At 33.9% G+C, this 19315-nt stretch overlaps 1 protein-coding gene across 6 annotated transcripts in view; it reads left to right on the top strand.

The window, feature by feature from the left end:
* Nucleotides 1-19315, top strand: part of CDKL5 (cyclin dependent kinase like 5) — a 261926-nt gene that overhangs the window by 74656 nt on the left and 167955 nt on the right. For 5 of the 6 annotated variants that reach the window (XM_031958920.1, XM_031958916.1, XM_031958917.1 and 2 more), the window contains 2 exons: nt 12650-12882; nt 14614-14648. In XM_031958920.1, the coding sequence (XP_031814780.1) occupies nt 12819-12882; nt 14614-14648 (99 nt within the window). In that variant the 5' untranslated portion in view covers nt 12650-12818. Of the gene's footprint in view, nt 1-10503; nt 10523-12649; nt 12883-14613; nt 14649-19315 lie in introns of those variants that run through there. The other variant, XM_031958919.1, reaches the window with a different exon arrangement.

Raw genomic sequence — 19315 nt, 5'->3', positions numbered from 1 at the left:
GAGGATTTATTGGATCCTGAAGTGGGGAGGCAGCAGTCCTATGTGTAAGTACCTTGCATACTCATGTTCAAAACCTGTATGTAGAATTGATTAGTTGATTTGATTTGATAAGGGAGGAAACAAAAGACTATGGCCTTTATTATAGAAAGCCATCTTTTTTATCAAGATGGATTAAGAGAATATGGAGAATTGTCCTGTTAATAATAGGTCAAGTATTCTCGTCTTTTATGGGACGTATTTTGAGGAGGATTGACTTGAGGTAATAGTAATTTCAATAACATTTATTTATGAATGTTGCCCAGAATAGGAAATGAAATATGACAAATGTTAAATAATACATTTCTCATAAGAATATACAATGTTCAGAAGTAATTTTTCCACATACAAGCATATTTTAATTTAGTGGTTTGAGGCTCCTTGAACTTTTCCTTCTTCAGTTATATCTTCTCTTTTCCTTTTGTTTTATACAAGATTAACTATTTTTTATGTATGAGGATACAAAACATCAATCAATGTTTTAATTGGTCAAATAATTATTTTATTCATACATTACTTTCATTTCTCTAATAGTTCTCACAATTTAGAAGCACAAAATGATTTGTATTCAGGAAAAAACATACAAGATAAAAAGAAAGAAAAAAATGAAGATTCAAGAGGATTTTAAACCAGTAAAGAAGGAAAAAATAAATTAGAGATAAAGATTGGGATTTGGGTCATGAAAGATTTATACAATCCATGGCACCATGTTAAAGAATAATACTTTATATAAAGAATCCATTCTATAGTTTGGCTTTCACCATTTTTCACAGTTGCTTTCCCATATGCCACAGTACAGAGACCATTGTTAGCCAGAATATTTGGAGAAAAATTTGCAGGTGTTAGCTCAATATAGAATCAGTCTTAAAAATATTGCTTAACCATATTGACTTGAAAATAGACTAAGTCTGTAGTCATGTTTTTAGTGTCCCTTATAAGGCATAAAGGGGTTATTATCGGACAGTTGGGAAGAATACTACAAAAGTGACAATGAAGGAAAACATTATTGATTAAAGACATTTGCTTTTTTCTTTTTTGGTTATCTTTGCCAATTTAATGAGTGTGAGATAGAACCCCTATCTAAGTTTTTAAAAATTAAAAATAAAATCCACTATCCTGTTGATAAAATTATTTCTGAAATATATTTGAACAACCTATAGTGGGTCTAGAGCAGATAGGCTAGGAAAAGGAACTGGAAACTGATTAGAAACTATGCCATGGTAGGATCTGTTGAATAAACTGGGATTGATTAGTCTTAAGAAGAGGAAACTTGGGAGTTGGGAATAGAGGAAAATTTCCTAATACTGAGGACTTTTTAAAATCTCTTCTTTAGAAGGGAAAGGGACCTGTATGTGCATGAATGTTTGTGGCAGCCCTCTTTGTAGTGGCTAGAAACTAGAAACTGAATGGATGCCCATCAGTTGGAGAATGGCTGAATAAATTGTGGTATATGAATATTATGGAATATTATTGTTCTGTAAGAAATGACCAACAGGATGATTTCAGAAAGGCCTGGAGAGACTTACACGAACTGATGCTGAGTGAAATGAGCAGGACCGGGAGATCATTATATACTTCAACAACAATACTATGTGATGACCAATTCTGATGGACCTGGCCATCCTCAGCAAGGAGATCAACCAAATCATTTCCAATGGAGCAGTAATGAACTGAACCATCTACGCCCAGAGAAAGAACTCTGGGTGATGACTAAAAACCTTTACATTGAACTCGCTATCCCTATATTTATGCCCACCTGCATTTTTGATTTCCTTCACAAGCTAATTGTACAATATTTCAGAGTCTGATTCTTTTTGTACAGCAAAATAACGGTTTGGTCATGTATACTTATTGTGTATATAATTTATATTTTAATATATTTAACATCTACTGGTCATCCTGCCAGTCTGGGGGAGGGGGCAGGGGGGTAAGAGGTGAAAAATTGGAACAAGAGGTTTGGCAATTGTTAATGCTGTAAAGTTACCCATGCATATAACCTGTAAATAAAAGGCTATTAAATAAAAAAACAAAACAAAACAAAAAAAACCTCTTCTTTAATGCCAGTGGCTCCTCCCCTTTCAAAATATATTCCAACTGTTAACTACTAATGATTAGCATCTCAGTTCCATTTAACCAGTGAACATCAATTAACCTTTACAAAGGGATTATTTATTTTAAATTTCTATCTTTAGTAAAGATAGAAATACAAACATTTCTTCTCAATCCATGGACATTACTATCTTTGTTTGAATACCACTACCTTTTTCTTTAGGAAGAGAGGGTTCAGACCTAATACATTTTCTCCATAGAACTGATCTCACCAAATTCACATCCAAACACTTGGCTACTGGACTTGAATGCTTAACTGTTACTGGGCAACATCAGTCATTGATACTGGACTGTATAATATAATGTATATTATATAATTTAATTACATATAACATGTAATTGTATATTTTAATATAATTATGTTATATAACATAATCCAGTCTATAATAGACTGGACTCCCAAGCCTCTTATTACTTTTCTCTTGAACCTTTGTAACTTCTGGAATCACATCCTCTTATATTCTTCATTTACACTGAAAGAACAAACATTTAGGTGGAAGTGAGGTCTAAAAATAGAGATCTGTATTCTTGGAGCCATGCTATACCCAAAGCATTCTTTCACAGGACTTCATTAATTGAGAAGGAATCACACCAAGAGAAGTACCTACACATGAACATAGCCAGAAAGAAGTTCTCTAAATTACCATATGGTTGTTATACCATAACTGTTAGACCAAATTACCATATGGTTGGAATTTACCTGGACATAAGCCTAATGCTTTTTAGGGCTAGAATGCACCTAGATTAGATTCTCTTTACATATATTAAACCGAAGTAAGTTCTAGCTGGGTGGAGTCCTGTTTAGCATTGATAAAAATGTTCTTGAAGATTTAATCCAATCTTATTTATTAGCCTTGTCCTTCTGAAGTAGTGCCTTAATGACATATATAAGGTCTGGTCTTTGAATGAGGAAGTAAAAAGAGAAACATTTCTGGATCCCAATCTTAATAATTGATTATTAATAATCATTTCTCTTAGGCGGGGAAGTAAAGCAACAGAAGCGGTTCATAAAGACTAGTCTTCTTGGCTAGTGCTTGGTTAAAAAGGTGTTGTTTGAATGAAGGAATGAATGGGTATTTGGGATATCAAAGATTTAATCTCAGTTTGGCTAGTTTCTGATATTTAGCATGCTGTTACCTCTCCCTCTTCTCTAATCTTAGTCTAAGTATAACATAGGAAGGCAGCTATACTGCTCTAATTAAAGAAAATATTCCTAATTCAGAGACATTAGTTTTCTGTTAGCTAGTGTTTTGGATTATCTGCTGTATTGCTTTGCCTCCATTCATACATCTAATAGAGATCTGGGTGCAGTCATTTTACCTCTGCCTTATTATTTTGAAATAAAATTTATGATGGCTTTCAGGAGATCAGAACAGTGTCATTTTGTGTTTGTAACATGGAAACCAGGTTGTTCTTAAAGTACTCTTAAAGACTGCTTGTCATCTGGATTTGGAAGTGCGAGATTTGAGGGTAAGAGATCCCCTTTGGTGGATTTTTCAGATCTCTTGCAAAGAAAGAATTCGCAAACCTGAAGTCTGTGGCAAAAGGGGATTTGTTTCCACTAAGAAAGTAGCTTGTTAAGAAGACAGCTTTCTTAGTGGGCATGGTCTTATTTAGGAATTAGCAAAGGTGCGTTTACACTGAGAAGAAAATATCTTCAGTGGGCCAAGTCTAGAAAGGCAAATAGCTTCTGATTAGAAATTAACAAAGGTGGGTTAATTCCTAATCAGAAGCTATTTGCTAGGCTAAGCAGTAGGCTAAGAAGACAGCTTTTAAAAAAAATATTATTATAGATTTTTATTGACAAAATATATGCATAGATAATTTTTCAACATTGATCCTTACAAACACTTCTGTTACAACTTTTCCCTTTCTTCCCTTCACCCTCTCCCCTAGATGGCAGGCAGTCCCATACATGTTAAACATTTTAAATTATATGTTAAATACAGTGTGTGTGTGTGTGTGTGTGTGTGTATTTATACATTTATCTTGTTGTACAAGAAAAATTGGATTTTAGAAAGAAGATAAAAATAACCTGGGAAGAAAAACAAAAATGCAAGCAAACAACAACAAAAAGAGTGTAAATGCTATGTTGTCCTCCACACTCATTTCCTAGTGTTCTTTCACTGGGTGTAACTAGTTTTGTTCATCACTGATCAATCGAAACCGATTTGGATCTTCTCATTGCCAAAGATAGCTACTTCCATCAGAATTGATCCTCATATAATATTGTTGTTGAAGTGTATAATGATCTAATGGTCCTCCTGCTCATTTTACTTAGCATTAGTTCACGTAAGTCTCTCCAAGCCTCTTTGTATTCATCCTGCTGGTCATTTCTTACAGAACAATAATATTCTATAACATTCATATACCATAATTTACTCACCCATTCTCCAATTGATGGGCATCCATTAAATTTCTACTTCCTAGACACTACAAAAAGAGCTGCCACAAACATTTTTGCACATACAGGTCCCTTTCCCTTCTTTAATATCTCTTTGGGATATAAGCCCAGTAGTAACAGTTTGTTAACTTTTTGAGTATAGTTCTATATTGCTCTCCAGAATGGTTGGATCTGTTCACAATTCCACCAGCAATGCATGTGTCCCAGTTTTCCCACATCCCCTCCAGCATTTGTCATTATCTTTTTCTGTCATCTTAGCTAATCTGACAGGTGTCTACACAACTGTGTATCTCAGAATTGAGAAGACAGCTTTCTTAATGGCCAAGCTCCTGATTAAGAATTTGGCAAAGATTCGGACTTTTATTAATGCCTTCTGAGGTTTTATCAGGTTTGCCCAGGTCCCCTGAACTGGGAGCAGTTTGAGGGACTAATCTCCAATTCAATAGAGGATCATGATTATGCCCCTGGCCAAGATCTCCAATTAAGTGAGATTACTTATCTGGGGAAGGGTGTTGTCTGGAAAAGGTGTGTCCCTCCCAGGGTTTGAGAGTCAGGAATTTCCCCCAAAGGGAGATACAGTTTACTTCAGGGCTCCCAAAAGGTTAAAGGGTTAAATTTACATCAGGAACACTAGCTCAAAATAATGGAATGTCCAGCTTTGAAATTTGAAATGATCTTTTGTCTGTGCCCTTTATGAGCTGTGGTGTTTGTTCTTTCATGTCCATCCAGACCTTACTTTCCTCCCAATCTTTGATCTCTTTTCTCTTCTGTGTTAGACTCCCAATAACCAAACTATCAACAGTAATATAACAATCTACCTTAATGATTTTGATTCATCAAAGCACCAGATATCTCTCTTGTCATTCCTTTTGATCATGTACTAAACCAAATGTAATTAATGTCAAGTTTCGTAAGCACCTTATGAGGTTATCTTTAAATGTGTAGTTTTTCATAGCATTCCAAAGCATATCAGTTGTTTGGATCATTCCTAATTAATAACAGCAAATGTAAAATAATCTGGTTACCTTTTTTTTCAGTTAGATTTTTAAAAGTAGTGTCAAATGACACTTTATTGAATATATGCAACCAGCGATAAAATGAGATTAAAAATAAGCTTGGCCATTGAAAGTACATTTGGTTGTCTGCCACAAGATCTAATATGTCACTTCAGGAACACTCAAGTGTTTGTGCCTTTTACAAGAGGGTTGACAGCAAAGCCATATCCTTAATATTTTTAAGCTTTGTGTATTTCCTTACCTAATTTAAGGAAAGACTGTCTGAGCAGGGGACATTTATCTTTTACTCATAAAAACAGGGATAGGGGCAGCTAGGTGGCACAGTGCTGGCCCTGAAGTCAGGAGGACCTGAGTTCAAATCTGGCCTCAAACATTTAATACTACGTAGCTGTGTGACTCTGGACAAGTCACTTAACCCCATTTGCCTCAGCAAAAAAAAAAAAAAAATCGGGGATATATAGTTCTTGTACATCCTTGCATTCTCCACAGTGACCAGCATTGAACTTTGCCCATATTAGGCACTCAATAAACAGGTTTGTTTTAATTAAGTTCATTTTAATCTATTAGAATCTATTAAAAATATATTTTTAAAAAAGCTCTGAGGCACTTGATGTGGCTGATGTAGTGCCAAATGTTATTTAGCCACCAGATGATGGTAAGCACCAAATGTTGGGGTTTGGTCATGTGAAGAATTCACAGTGGCCATTCTCTGTGGCAAAAATAGGTTTGTTTAGGGAATGAGGTTATAGATAAAATAAGACATTCAGAAGATACCAGTTCCCTAGTGGAACTTGCTATTTCTCAGGAGAAAGACTACTCCATGAGATTGGGGCATGTAATTATGAAAGGTTCTTACCCCCCTAAAAGAGTTAGCTGTAAGGAGCAGTGGGGTCAGGAGAAGAGAGACACCGTAAGGCATGGTGGGATTAGGAGACACCATGGTGAGAGGGATAAGGAGACAGGCATGGGGGATGGGTTAAAGGAAAGACACTATAAGATAGAGAACTGTAGTGACTGTCTCAAAGGAGGGCAGCATTGAAGCCAGGGGTCATAAGGAAAATTTAGCCTCAGGTAATTGACCATGATATGGATTTCTGACTGGATTACCTCTACTGAGAATGGGACCATAGAATTAAACTGATCTCTATCAGAGCCTTGTTTTTGCTGCCCTAGGGAACAATTTTATCAGTGCTTCAGTTTCTCACTGCCCACCACACTCATCATTACACTCATCATTCAGGACCTCTTCACACTCATTTTAGATCTCAGAGGGTTAAGCAGCTTTTCAGCAAGCATACCAGACTCTCAGACATTTACCCCTCTGGCTTTTCTCCCTGTTTAGCTTGACCGGTCTATTATATTTCAGTAGACAAGATGGCTTCTGGAATATTTTTCATATCAGCCTGGCCTGAGTTAGAAATCTAATTAAGCTCCTTGCCTTAGTGATTGTTGGTGCTACTGTTTGAGAAGAGGTGTGAGAATTAGAGTGGGGAATAACCTTTGGTCCAATTCGAAAGAATTTGCAAACCTGAAAATCTGAGGCAAAAGGAAATTTTATTGGCACCAAGAAGCCAGACGCCTCACTGTGTAGGGTCTGTTAGGGAAACCGCAAAGGTTAACCCTGAGAAGAGAATATCTTCACAGTGGATAGTGTCCTGGCAGGCAGCTTTGCCAAGAAGAGAGCTTCCTGGCAAAGCAAATTCCTGTTTTGGATTTTTGAAGAGATATGGAGTTCAGAATTGTCTTTATTACCAGTCTGAGGCTAGACTTCCATTCAAAATTGAATGAGAATCCCTCAATGTTGTCAATGCCTCCAGGCCTAGATTTCCATTTGAAAAGAGAGTACTTATCTTGTAGTTTCAAGTCATTCAATAGGAATCAAGATCTCTAACTGAATGAGACCACTTAAGAGGGCATGGTCTTGGAGAAGTATGCTTTTCCAGGGGAGAGCTTGAGACCCTGAATCTCCCTTCTTTTACAGACTAAAGGGAACAGTTTTAGGTCATTAGGACCATAGGGTATATGGAAAAAAATACTGAACTCTGAGTGAAATGAATGAATGAAAAGGGTTAGTAAATATTTACTATATCCCAGACTTGGTGCTTAAGCACCAGGCATAAAACAAAACAAACCAAGCAAACAAGACTTTCTCTTCAAGGGCTTACATTTTGAGAGGGGAACAAAACTTCCCAAAATTAGAAAGATAGAGTTGGAAAATTGGAATTGATGAGGAAAGAAAAGAAAACATGATTTATGGCCAGAAGATAGTAATTGGAATCAGAGATGAAAGCCCACCTTTTAAAGTGTAGAGACCCAGTATAATGCTGGCGAAACTGAGGCAAGATAGAGATTAGAGAGTTTTTAATATTTTATTTGTATTTCTGAGAGGAAGAGATTGTGCTGGGGGCATGATGCCCCTAGGTCTGATGTCCAAAGCATCTAGCAGTGAATGGGAATTCTCAATGATATACATGAGTCTAAGCTTGGGTAGACATAGGGGAGTGGAGTCCAAACTCTGTGAGTGGGAATCTCTAGGCAGGGATCATCAATCCGGTTCTGACAGGTTGGGATAGGACCATAAATTCTAACAAATTGGGAGGACTTAGGAGTTGTCTAACTAGACCCAGGAAGTCTGAAATTTAGAGTTATGAACAATGCCAATTAGATATCTGAGAGAGGACATATAGAGTCTTATGTTCTAGAATCTCAGATCTCCACAGCCCTAATTATCTTAGTTATAATGAGCAGAAAAGGGGGAGTTGCAACCAGGGAAACTGAGGCAGAACAATAAAAAGGAATTGTGGCACACCACCAATATCAGAGTCTGAGTTGCAGTATTGAGAGGAGGAGGAAAAGAATGATTTAGGAGAAGACCTGTGATTATTTGCCCTTTGTTCTAGAAGAGGACCTTGAGCTCCTGGAGGTGCTACCAATGATATGCAAATGAATTGGATTTCAGTGAGGGAGGACTGTTCAGCTTCACATTCTTCTCCAATGCTATCTGGGTGGCCAGATATAGGCACAGAAGACTGGAGATGTCCCTGGATGTAAGGTCTGAGTTTGATTAAGGCAATGCCCAATCAATAATTAAGGCTTGATGAAAAAAATGAGCCTCTTTGCTAAAACAGAAACAATTGTGGGAGCTATTGTCTCCAGAGTGATTTGAGTCTAAGATATGGTCTTTAAGAAAGAAGTTTAGCCAATAAACCCAAAGATATCTTGGGAGGTTTCCAGAATCAAAATTTACATCCTAGGGGCAAAGTACCCCCAGATAAGAGTGTAATATCCACTATGTAGACAGAGGGAAGTGAAAGAAGAAAGAAAAAAAAGAGCCTTGTTGCCCCACTGGCCAGTTTCAATTGAGTTACTTGTGGAGCAGCTCCTCTATTCCCAGAGGTTTGTGTATGTCTATACTCTTATATGTCTATACTCATGACATCAGGGAGATGATACCATGACTTACAAGTGAAGGGCTGTGCAAGATCATCTGCCACATTCTCCTCTGGATCTGTGTTCAGTAGCCAGATCAGAACAAGTGGTGATGGCCCTGGATGCAGTGGGAGACCTTGACTTTTTTTAAGCTGAGGTCTTTAAGAAATCTTAGTTTGACTGAAGCAGCAACCATTCAGTGATTAAGGTTAGGTAAGAAAAGTTCTGCTACTAATAGCTGTGTGAAACAGATGAAGTCTCTTAACTTGACTGAGCCTTAGTGCTCTTGTCTGTAAAGTTAAGGACATAGGACCAGATAATTTCTTAGGCTGTTTCCAGTTATAAATTTTCTAGTCCTGTTCTCTACTTTTCTTTTTTTTTTCTCCTTTTTTTTTTGGTGAGACAATTAGAATTAAGTGACTTGCCTAGGGTCACCCCCCTAGTAAATATGTGTCTGAGACTGAATTTGAAACTCAGGTCCTCTTGACTTCAGAGTTGGTGCTCTTTGCATTTCATCGTCTATTTGCTTCATCTAATTTTTAAAGTCATACTGATTCATAGATTAATTCCATCATTTGTTCTAGTTATGCCTTTGAGTAATTTATACTATATCAACATTGAATCTTTTGAGTTCAGCAAATTATTTAAAAGGGAATTTGCATAGTCATTATTGCTCATTTATGAAGTAGGGTAAAGCTACATTAGAATTACCTATAATGGGGAACTGAATGTAGTGTATTAATATGGCTTATCCTCCCTAAGAAGCTAATAACTATGTTTTATAAAAAATTTAAATGATTTTCTGAAGTCACTCCCAGAAGTTATTTTCTTAGAATTAATTGCACATAGAATCCAAAGATCATTTTGATTAAAATTTTATCTTTTATGTTTTGATGATTTTATATCTTTATTTGTAGTCCAATTTAATTTCTTATGTTCCCTTTTAATTTTTATGCATATTCATAATTCACAATAGATTTGGAAGTAATAAGGGCCTTGGAAGCTAATTCATTATCTTCATTTTGCAAATGTAGAAATTGAAGCCCAGAAAAGTTCTCACCTAAGATCAGACAGACAAAAATAGTTACAGAATTTGAATCCAGCATGTCTGACTTAAAATCTAGCATAACATCTTTTTTTTTTTAACAGTTCCTTTCAGATCACCAAACAATTATAATTTTTTTGCTTTTCATGCTTATTCCTTTCTCCCAGTCTTCCATACACTTCTTCCAATCTTGGGTTTATTTATTATATGTATTTGGGTGTCTCCCAGCCACATTTTTCCTCTTAACTTTAATCTCCCACACCTGCTTGCCGTGCTTAAGTTCTCTAGTATTATTTCCTGAAGTCCCCTAAAGCTTAATATGTCTAAAATGGAATTGATTATCCTTTCTTCCAAAACATTTTCCTCCTTTCAGGGAAAGGGACCCACATGTGCAAAAATGCTTGTGGCAGACCTTTTTGTAGCGGCTAGAAACTGGAAACTGAATGGATGCCCATCAATTGGAGAATGGTTGAATAAATTAAGGTATATGAATGTTATAGAATATTATTGTTTTATAAGAAATAACCAACAGGATGATTTCAGAGAGGCCTGAAGAGACTTATATAAACTGATGCTAAGTGAAATGAACAGAACTAGCAGAACAGCAACAAGAAGACTTTATAATGATCAATTCTGATGGACATGGCTCTCTTCAACAATGAGATGATTCAAACCAATTCCAATTGTTCAGTGTTGAAGAGAGCCATATACACCCAGAGAGAGGACTGGGGGAACTAAGTGTGGACCACAATATAGCATTTTCACTTTTTCTGTTGATGTTTGCTTGCATTTTGCTTTCTTTCTCAGTTTTTTTTTTCTTCTTGATCCGATTTTTCTTGTACAGCAAGATAACTGTATAAATATGTATACACGTATTGGCTTTAACATATATTTTAACATATTTAACATGTATTGGACCACCTGCCATCTAGGGGAGGGGTTGGAGGGAAGGAAGAAAAAATTTGGAACAGAATGTTTTGTAAGGGTCAATGCTGAAAAATTACCCATGCATGTGTTTTATAAATAAAAAGCTTTAATAAAATAAAAAAAAAAGAATACAGATCAAACACACAAAAAGCAAACAAACCCATTTTCCTCCTTTCAACTATATTCCTAATGACCTGATCATAATCTAACAAACATTTATGACATTGGTGGTACTACTTTCCCAGATACCCCACAATCTAAATTAAGGCCATTTATAGTTAGAGTTAGAATGAGGGGCTTCTTTGTGAAGTGGAGTTTTTAAAAGAGGACTTTTGATCAGGCAGTATATTTTATGGTAAGCAGAATATCAATTCACATTCCCCCGAGTAACAGTTACAAAATTCTAAGAAGCAAATACATCTATATATATATATATATATATATATATATATATATATATAGAATAGTCACTTAAGTTCTAAATCAGATGCTGTGAAATAAGTTGTAGGAGGCATAGCTCAAGGCTTTATTGATGATGCTTGCTTTTTAATTATGTTATTTTTATGATTTGCCCCCTCATCCATTAAATTGTAACTTCCTTGTGAATAAGATTAGGTTTTTGTGTGTGTGTGTGCGTGTGTGTACTTATATTTTTAGTTCCTTGTAGAATGCCTGACATATTGTAGATATTTAATAAATAAATAGTTGTTGATTAATGAATTGAACTTTTCCTGGTATCATAGAAAATACAGTTAAGCACCATTCTGCTTCCCTTATTACAAAGCCTCTCTCCTTAGAGGGGCCATCTGTGTTGCATCCTCTGTCCTCAAGGGCCAGAGGTCATCATAATTAGGTAGAGTTCAGTGTTGTTTTGATTCACAGTTCCTAGAATCATTTTATATGTTCTTGTTCTACTGACTTCATTTTGCATCAATGCACAGAGATCATCTTCTATTCCAGCTTTTCTCAAGAGACCTTAGTCATTTTTTATTCTTCTCATTTCCTCGTTTCTTCTCTTCCCTTCTCTCCTTCAGCCAATTTTTCAGTGCTGTCAATCCCACTACTTTCACAGTATTCTAGATTCTGCCTTTCTTTTCCACATGCTCTGCCCACCATCCTTGTTCAGATCCCCACTGCCTCTTCTGGACTTCTGCAGAGAAGTTTGTTTTGTTTTTTTCCTTGTGTTCTTAGTATCAAGCACAGTGCTGGGCATGTAGTCATTCCCTTCTAAAGGTTACTCTGAAGGTGAGTGATTGATTCTTTAAAGGCTGAGGATTATGACATTAAGTTGAAGTGGAGCTCACATAAAAGAGCATTTGCTAAAACAAATTTGGAAGATAATGGATGTTTCTAGTTTATTCATAATGATTTTTCTTTCTCCTCTAAAGCAAATTGTATTTAATTCCATGCTATTTTAAATGACAAAATGTGTATTAAAATACAGATTGGACTTTACAAAACATCTGTGCTATATTATCTGGAGTTATTTTATCTTTATTATAAACTTACTGTTCTGAGTTTCACAATTGAGATATAGTCATAGTAAGGCAGTCTGTAATGTAAATCTCACTCTTTTAAATAAGCATCATGAGCTCCTTGTCTCTTATTTTAGAGGGATAATTTTAAATTAGAGCACTCTAATGTAAGATTTTCAACTATTAATTGTGCTATTTGTTTTTTTAGGGGGAATCATTTTATACTTCAGAATTAGGACAAGTATGTGAGAATTCCCATCAGCCAGCGTGGATTTCTTTCTTCAAGTTCTTCCAATACAGCCAGCTACATAACTTTCTCAAATAACCCTTCTTTGTGCCATGTTCTGTGGCTTGCATCAAAAGAGGAATTTGTCTTCATGAAGATTCCTAACATTGGTAATGTGATGAATAAATTTGAGATCCTTGGGGTTGTAGGTGAAGGTAAGTTAGATTTCCTGATTTAACTGAATTCTTGAGGAATGTTGGGTTATTCTGGTACGGCAAAACTTCATTAATTATGACTTAGATGACTTGAAGTTTATAATAATTCACCCATAAATCTCACTGAGTTAAAGGTTGAAATTTCCTCTTGTATAACATGAGGACAGCATAATCCAGTCTATAAACAGTAGATTTTTCTAATTTTAAGAGTTTCTTTTTAATGTTTGTGTAGCTTCTTAATCTTGTGGGTTTTATTTTTATTTTTTTAGTAGATTGATGATGTTTTTATAAGATGACTTGATCTTTACAAATACACAGATGTATTTCTTTAGGAGGTAGTATAATTGAATTTTTGAATGAATAAAACCTGTTAAAATTCTGCAAGTCATATTTCATCAAATGAGGTTTTATTGTATTTTAGAGATAGTTAAGTGCTCATCAGTTTTTTGAAATAAAATGAGAGAATAACTTCTCATTGCTTAAAATATTTTCATATATATGTTTTTAAAATTGGTGAATGTTACATAACATTATTTTTATAAAATGTTTTATTTGTCATAGTTTAAAATAGTAGCATTCTTAGTTTTTCTAGTTTATCAGTCAGCTAAATAGCTCAATCATTTTACATCATGTTCACAAGTTCTTGTGAAGGAGAGGTAATATATTTTTTTCTTAAATAAGAATTCAGTGTGATGACTACCTCAAAATTTGAAGCAAGAAACTGTAGAAAATGGATAGTATCTTCCTGGGTGCCCCAGATACTTTCCTTTTTTATATGAGTGTTCCTAAAAATGAAAATAGTTTTACTGTACACTTATGTAAATAAATCAGTTAATTATTTCATTTCCACAGAAAGTACTGTATTATCCATCTTCTTTCTGTCACCTACCTTGATGAATCCCTTCCATTTTCTCTGCATGTACCAGGAGTAAATAGAAGTGATCATTTTGGTTTGGTTAAGATCAGGTATCAAGGTAAATTTCCCAGGAGGTACTGAAAAGTTCTTCTGTATAGGCCATGTATTGGGGAAATATGTGACCAGAATGAATGTCTTGTTCCCTTGGGAATATGAAAAATGATTACTATAAGATGGTTTATTCTCCAGAATTTGGTAATGCTTACTGCTAGATATAATTTCTGTTGTGCTAGAATGTGAATGAAATTTTTTTTTTTAATGCTAGGCTAGTCAGACATTCTATAAAAATTTTAAGCATTTTATAGATCAAGACATTTTGACAAACTAGGTCTTGCTTGGAAGTGATTAGTGGACTTTTTAATATGAATTAGACTTTTTAATGTATGAATTAATTTTTAGGCATCTAGTATCATTTTGGTAAAATACCAATTTTAGGGAATTAATAAGTGAAATTCTAGTGTTCTCAGAGATGTTGATATTTTTTCCCCAAATTGACAACTTAATCTTTTACTTTTAGGGTAATGACCAATTATTATGGTATTCCTTAATCATGGGCCAGTGCTAATAGTTCTCTAAAATCTAAAAATACTTGAATTGATTAGGGTATGGGAGGAGAAGAACTTGAAATTAACCTTTTGTTAAGAATTTTTATTCTTATATTTTTATATGGTTGTCTGATTTACCACTGAGTTTTATTTTAAAAAATATTAAATTTATGATATTAAGTTTGTAAAATAGACAAATTGGGGGTTTTTAGACCTTCTGAATATTCTAATATGAATATATTTGTTTATACTTGTTCATTTTTATTGCAGGAGCCTATGGAGTTGTACTAAAATGCAGACACAAGGCAAGTAGAGTTTTAAAAAAAAATGTGCACGTATTTAACTTTTGAAACTAATTTGGTACAATGTATATATGGGGATTTAATAATGTTTAGAGTGTGATATCACTTATAATTGAAATTGAAATTCATGTAAATGCAGAAATAGAAACATGATGAACTTCTACAGTTCGTACAAGGCTTTTCCTGTTTAGTCAAGATCAGTGATCATATTTAACTTATTTAAAGAATTAGTATAATGGACAGCAAGTACACCATGAGCTTCTTTTGTTGTTGGTTGGGACAGGAAGAAATAGAATGGAAATTAAAATGTTTATTTTTGTGTTCAAGTTACACAAAAAGGAATTTCATTAAATATTATTTCTATTGACCTGCAAATTCCTAAAGCCTCAGGAATTTAAATATAGATTTAAAGAGGGAAAATAATGAATTGGTGTTAATATGGGATAATTCTCAAATGTAGTTTTAATCTTCCTTGAAATGAATCACATTTGTACTATACAATAAGTTATTTAGAAAAATTTGCTATACAAACAATAGCTGTACGGTGACCATTTTTGAAGCTCTTCAGGGTGTTGTTTCTGTAATGATAGTAATTATGATATAGATTCCAAGTTGTGTTGTGCTTCATGTTTGCTTGTTGTAAGGATCTGAGTTTTTATTTTTTTTTGACATAAAGTGTTGGGCAAGTTGCTTCAGAATTCAGCAAGAGAATTTACTTTAAATTTTGATATAAGCTTATTTTGCAAGATTTTAATTTTTTTTCCTTCTTTTTAAATCTCTGTACTCAGATTGAAGGCCTTAACAGAATTTAATTTGAAGAAATAATGCTTTTCTCTTAAGTCTTGTTTCATTTCAAGTAGCTTATCTTCTAATTCATTACATTTTATTATCTCAGATGCATGTGCTTGGCTTATTTCACTTATGGTATATCTTTTAACATTTCCTTGCCATAATATTTAGGGAGGGAAAATCCTGTTGTTTTTTTTTGTTTTTGTTTTTTTTCTCAGCACACGATTAAGGATATCTAGGAATTAAAAATAGCAAATGATAGGAAATCAGAATAAACTGAAGACCTCCAGTACTTTTTAAAGAACATATTATTGTATAATCATTTTGTAATTATTTAAGTTATACATCTTCACGTATTAAAAACAGAAATATCTCAGGTATTTTAAATTAAATTTCTGAGAGATTGTTCTGAAGAAACAGATTATTAATATCCAATGTTAAGTATGTGATTATTCCTTGAAGAAAAAATATTTTTCTGATGCTTTAGCCATTTTACATTCTATAGTAAAAGAAAGCTTTAGTCCTAAACTTAAAAATTCATGAATAACTTAAAAGTCATTACATATTGTTTGTTAGATAGGGATTGGCCTTATAATTTAGGTTAGGTTAGTGTTCTTTTTACTAATACATGTTGGTAACTATCTAAAGCAGAGCATGAGACTTTCATGCACTATTGGGAGAGTTTTGAACTGATTCAGCCATTCTCTAAAGCAATTTGAAATTATGCCCAAAGGATTATAAAGCCACACATGCCCTTTGACTTAGCAATACCATTGCTGAATCTATATCCCCAAAAGACATTAAAAAAAGGGGGTGGGGGGAAGGACCCTATATGTACAAAAAATATATATATATATATATATATATATATATATATATATATATATATATATATATATATATATAAAAAGCTAAAAACTCAAGCAAAAAGCCAATCCCCCAAAACTTTTCTATTTGTAATCCATTTTGGCCTGAGAAATTTTTAGATGATTTTAGGCATATAAAATAGGTATACAAATGAAACATTTATTGATAATAAATCACAATTTCACAACCCCCATATTAGTAATGAGACCCCATTTGGAATCATGGAAAACTTTTTAAGAAGCTGGGGTCTAAAACATTGAAAAGATCAGTCAATTGAAGTCAGATTGTAAAGGGAATAATTTGAAAAAAATTTTGAAAGAAAGGCTTGATTCTGAAATGTCAAGCAGATGAGTTTGTATTTTATTCAAGAAGCAAGAAAGGTCCATTGAAGCTTTTATAGTTGGGGAGTAACACAATTAGATCTTTGCATTTGGAATATTAATTTGAGAGCTTTTGGACAGTTGGAGTCAGGAAGACAGACCAATTAGGATATTGCAATACTCTATTTAAGAAATAGAGCTTGAACTAAAATAATGACAGTGTGAGTGGAAAGAATGGGTCAAATGTGAGAGAGATTGTGTACATAGAAACCACAAGTCATAGTTTGATATAGGGGATATGGGAGAATGAAAAGTCAAGAATGATTCTGGTATTGCAAATCTGGGTGACTAGAATAATGATGGTGTCCTCTACAGAAATTGGGAAGTTAATTTGCCATGTGTGTAGAGATTCTAGTTGGAGCTGTCTCAGAAGAGAAATTAAAGCTTGTATATATTTATTTGGGAGTCATCTACATAGGATAATTTTATCCTGGGAGCAAATGGAATCACTGAGAGAGTATATAGAAAAAAATAGTATGTTAGTATGGATCTTGAACTCACAAAGGAGACCGAGAGAGACTATTCAGGTAAGAGGAGAATTAGGTGAAAGTAGAATTATGAAAACTGTGGGAGGAATGGGGAAGTGAAATAATCAGTCAGACTATATAGTAAGGCCATGAAGGATGAGGATTCCTTTAGCAATTAAGAGATTATTGGTAACTTTGGAGTTTCTGTCATTACTAAAGATTGAGAAAAAAGTAAAACATGAGAAAATATAGGCAGTTGGGAACAGATGACTTTTTTACTAGGTGTTTAATTGTGAAAAGGAGAAATATAAAGTCAAAACTTGTTGCTGTTAATGGAAAAACATTTCTAAATGAATGCCATGGTGATAGTGTGGTTCAGTAATTTCAACTTTATATAGGAAAAATAGTACTTTTTTTTTTCAAAGTGGTCTTGCATGAATTTTAAGAAAAAATGTCTAGATATGAAAGGAGGCAGAAAAAATGTGTCAGAACCTACCACTGGATAAAAATGAAATATCTTTTATGAATTTCATTGTTTGAACATTTTATAGTTGTTGATGTATCACTGTAGACTAACAGAAAAGACTTCATTTTTAAGTGGAAAATAAGGACATTCTCATTTTGATAGCTCTTTTTTTCCCCCCTATACCACAGAAGTTCAGACTTGTCTGCCCAGTTCACTTGATATATATAACACTTATACTTACTATAGGTACTTTGTATTTGGGGTTATTTTAGGTTGTCCTAAAGCTATTTCTTTTGTATTTATAAGAGTTATTTGTAGGAACTTCATTTGAAGGAACTTCATTGAAGTTTTAGCCTCAAGCCTGCTGGGCACCAAGGATATCAAGATTTGAAGCATTATCTTTGGCCTCTAGGTGCTTATTCTAGTTTGGAAGACAGGATTCATACATATACATGTTTTGGTCAAGTAGCACCTCCTATGTGTTACTTTATTTTTATTTTTTAAAGATGTGTCTTTTTTTGATTTTACTCCTTCTCCAATTGGTTTTAGCCGCCTTCCCTTCCTCCCCCCGCCTTTTTTTCCTGATATAGATTTATCCGTATTGTATTTTATTAATGTATGTGTTGTCTCCCTTGGATTAATGATAACTCTTAGAAGACACTGGTTTTTGTATTGTTTACTTAGAATCTAGCACAATTTCTGGCACATTAACAAGTATTTAACAGGCTTCTTGATTAATGACTACTACATTAAAAAATAAATAACTGTGGAAGGGCTAATGCAGATTGTATGGTCATAACAGCTTCTCTATAATATTTATACTTTCTAAGTAAGAGGCTCATAGACCAACTCCCTGAATGTCATGTCTTTCTATTTTTCCTTTCAGTGTTAATGTTTTATATCAGCCAAAAAGAATGGTTCTGGGTGGAAAATTTTAGCATAAATTAATGCTTAACTTAGAGTAACTAAACTCATTTTAGAATCAGCAGCTGTTTAGTCAGTAGACTTTCTACAGCACATCTTTTCTTTTAGCTAAAATAGACTTTCAAAACTAAAACCTAACATTTCAAAACAGAACCAGAATTTGTGGTGCTCTTAGAATGTTTTAGGACCTAAGAACAAGTATCACATATCTCAATAATATGTAATTATTGAGAATTAATGAGGATATTAGAATACTGTTTTATTTACAATTCACAAAGTGCAATTTACCATACATTTTGGGTGCTCTCTTAGAAATTTAATGAAAAGTGCTGACAAATTTCATATCCTGGAAATTTAAAAGATTTTTAAAATGGGGCAAATCCTTTTTTGTGTTTGACCATGCTTATATTCTATGGTTCTCCATTTCTGAATACATTATACTATATCAGGACAAATATAAAAGATTTTATGGCAACGAATTTAATGTGTGATATTGCCATAATTTGTTGGCTTGCTCATATCAACAAAAAGTAGTTATCTTTTATGATTCTTGTCATGATATTAAATCATTCTAGGTTTACCCCAAGTCAATAGATCTGTCCCTTTACTATTGATATTCAAATTCATGCCATAGAATTGAAAATAACTTGTCCTTATCATTTATCTAGTTCATTTTTATTCTATATGCATGTCTAGGTATATCTGAAAATGCTAATAGCAGAAATTGTCAAAATTGGGTTCATATCAGCTTCTAAATAAAATCCTATATGTTTTTCG

This window comes from Sarcophilus harrisii, chromosome 3, assembly GCF_902635505.1.
Source record: "Sarcophilus harrisii chromosome 3, mSarHar1.11, whole genome shotgun sequence".
NCBI lineage: Eukaryota > Metazoa > Chordata > Mammalia > Dasyuromorphia > Dasyuridae > Sarcophilus > Sarcophilus harrisii.
This window is presented reverse-complemented; position numbering and strand designations above follow the sequence as displayed.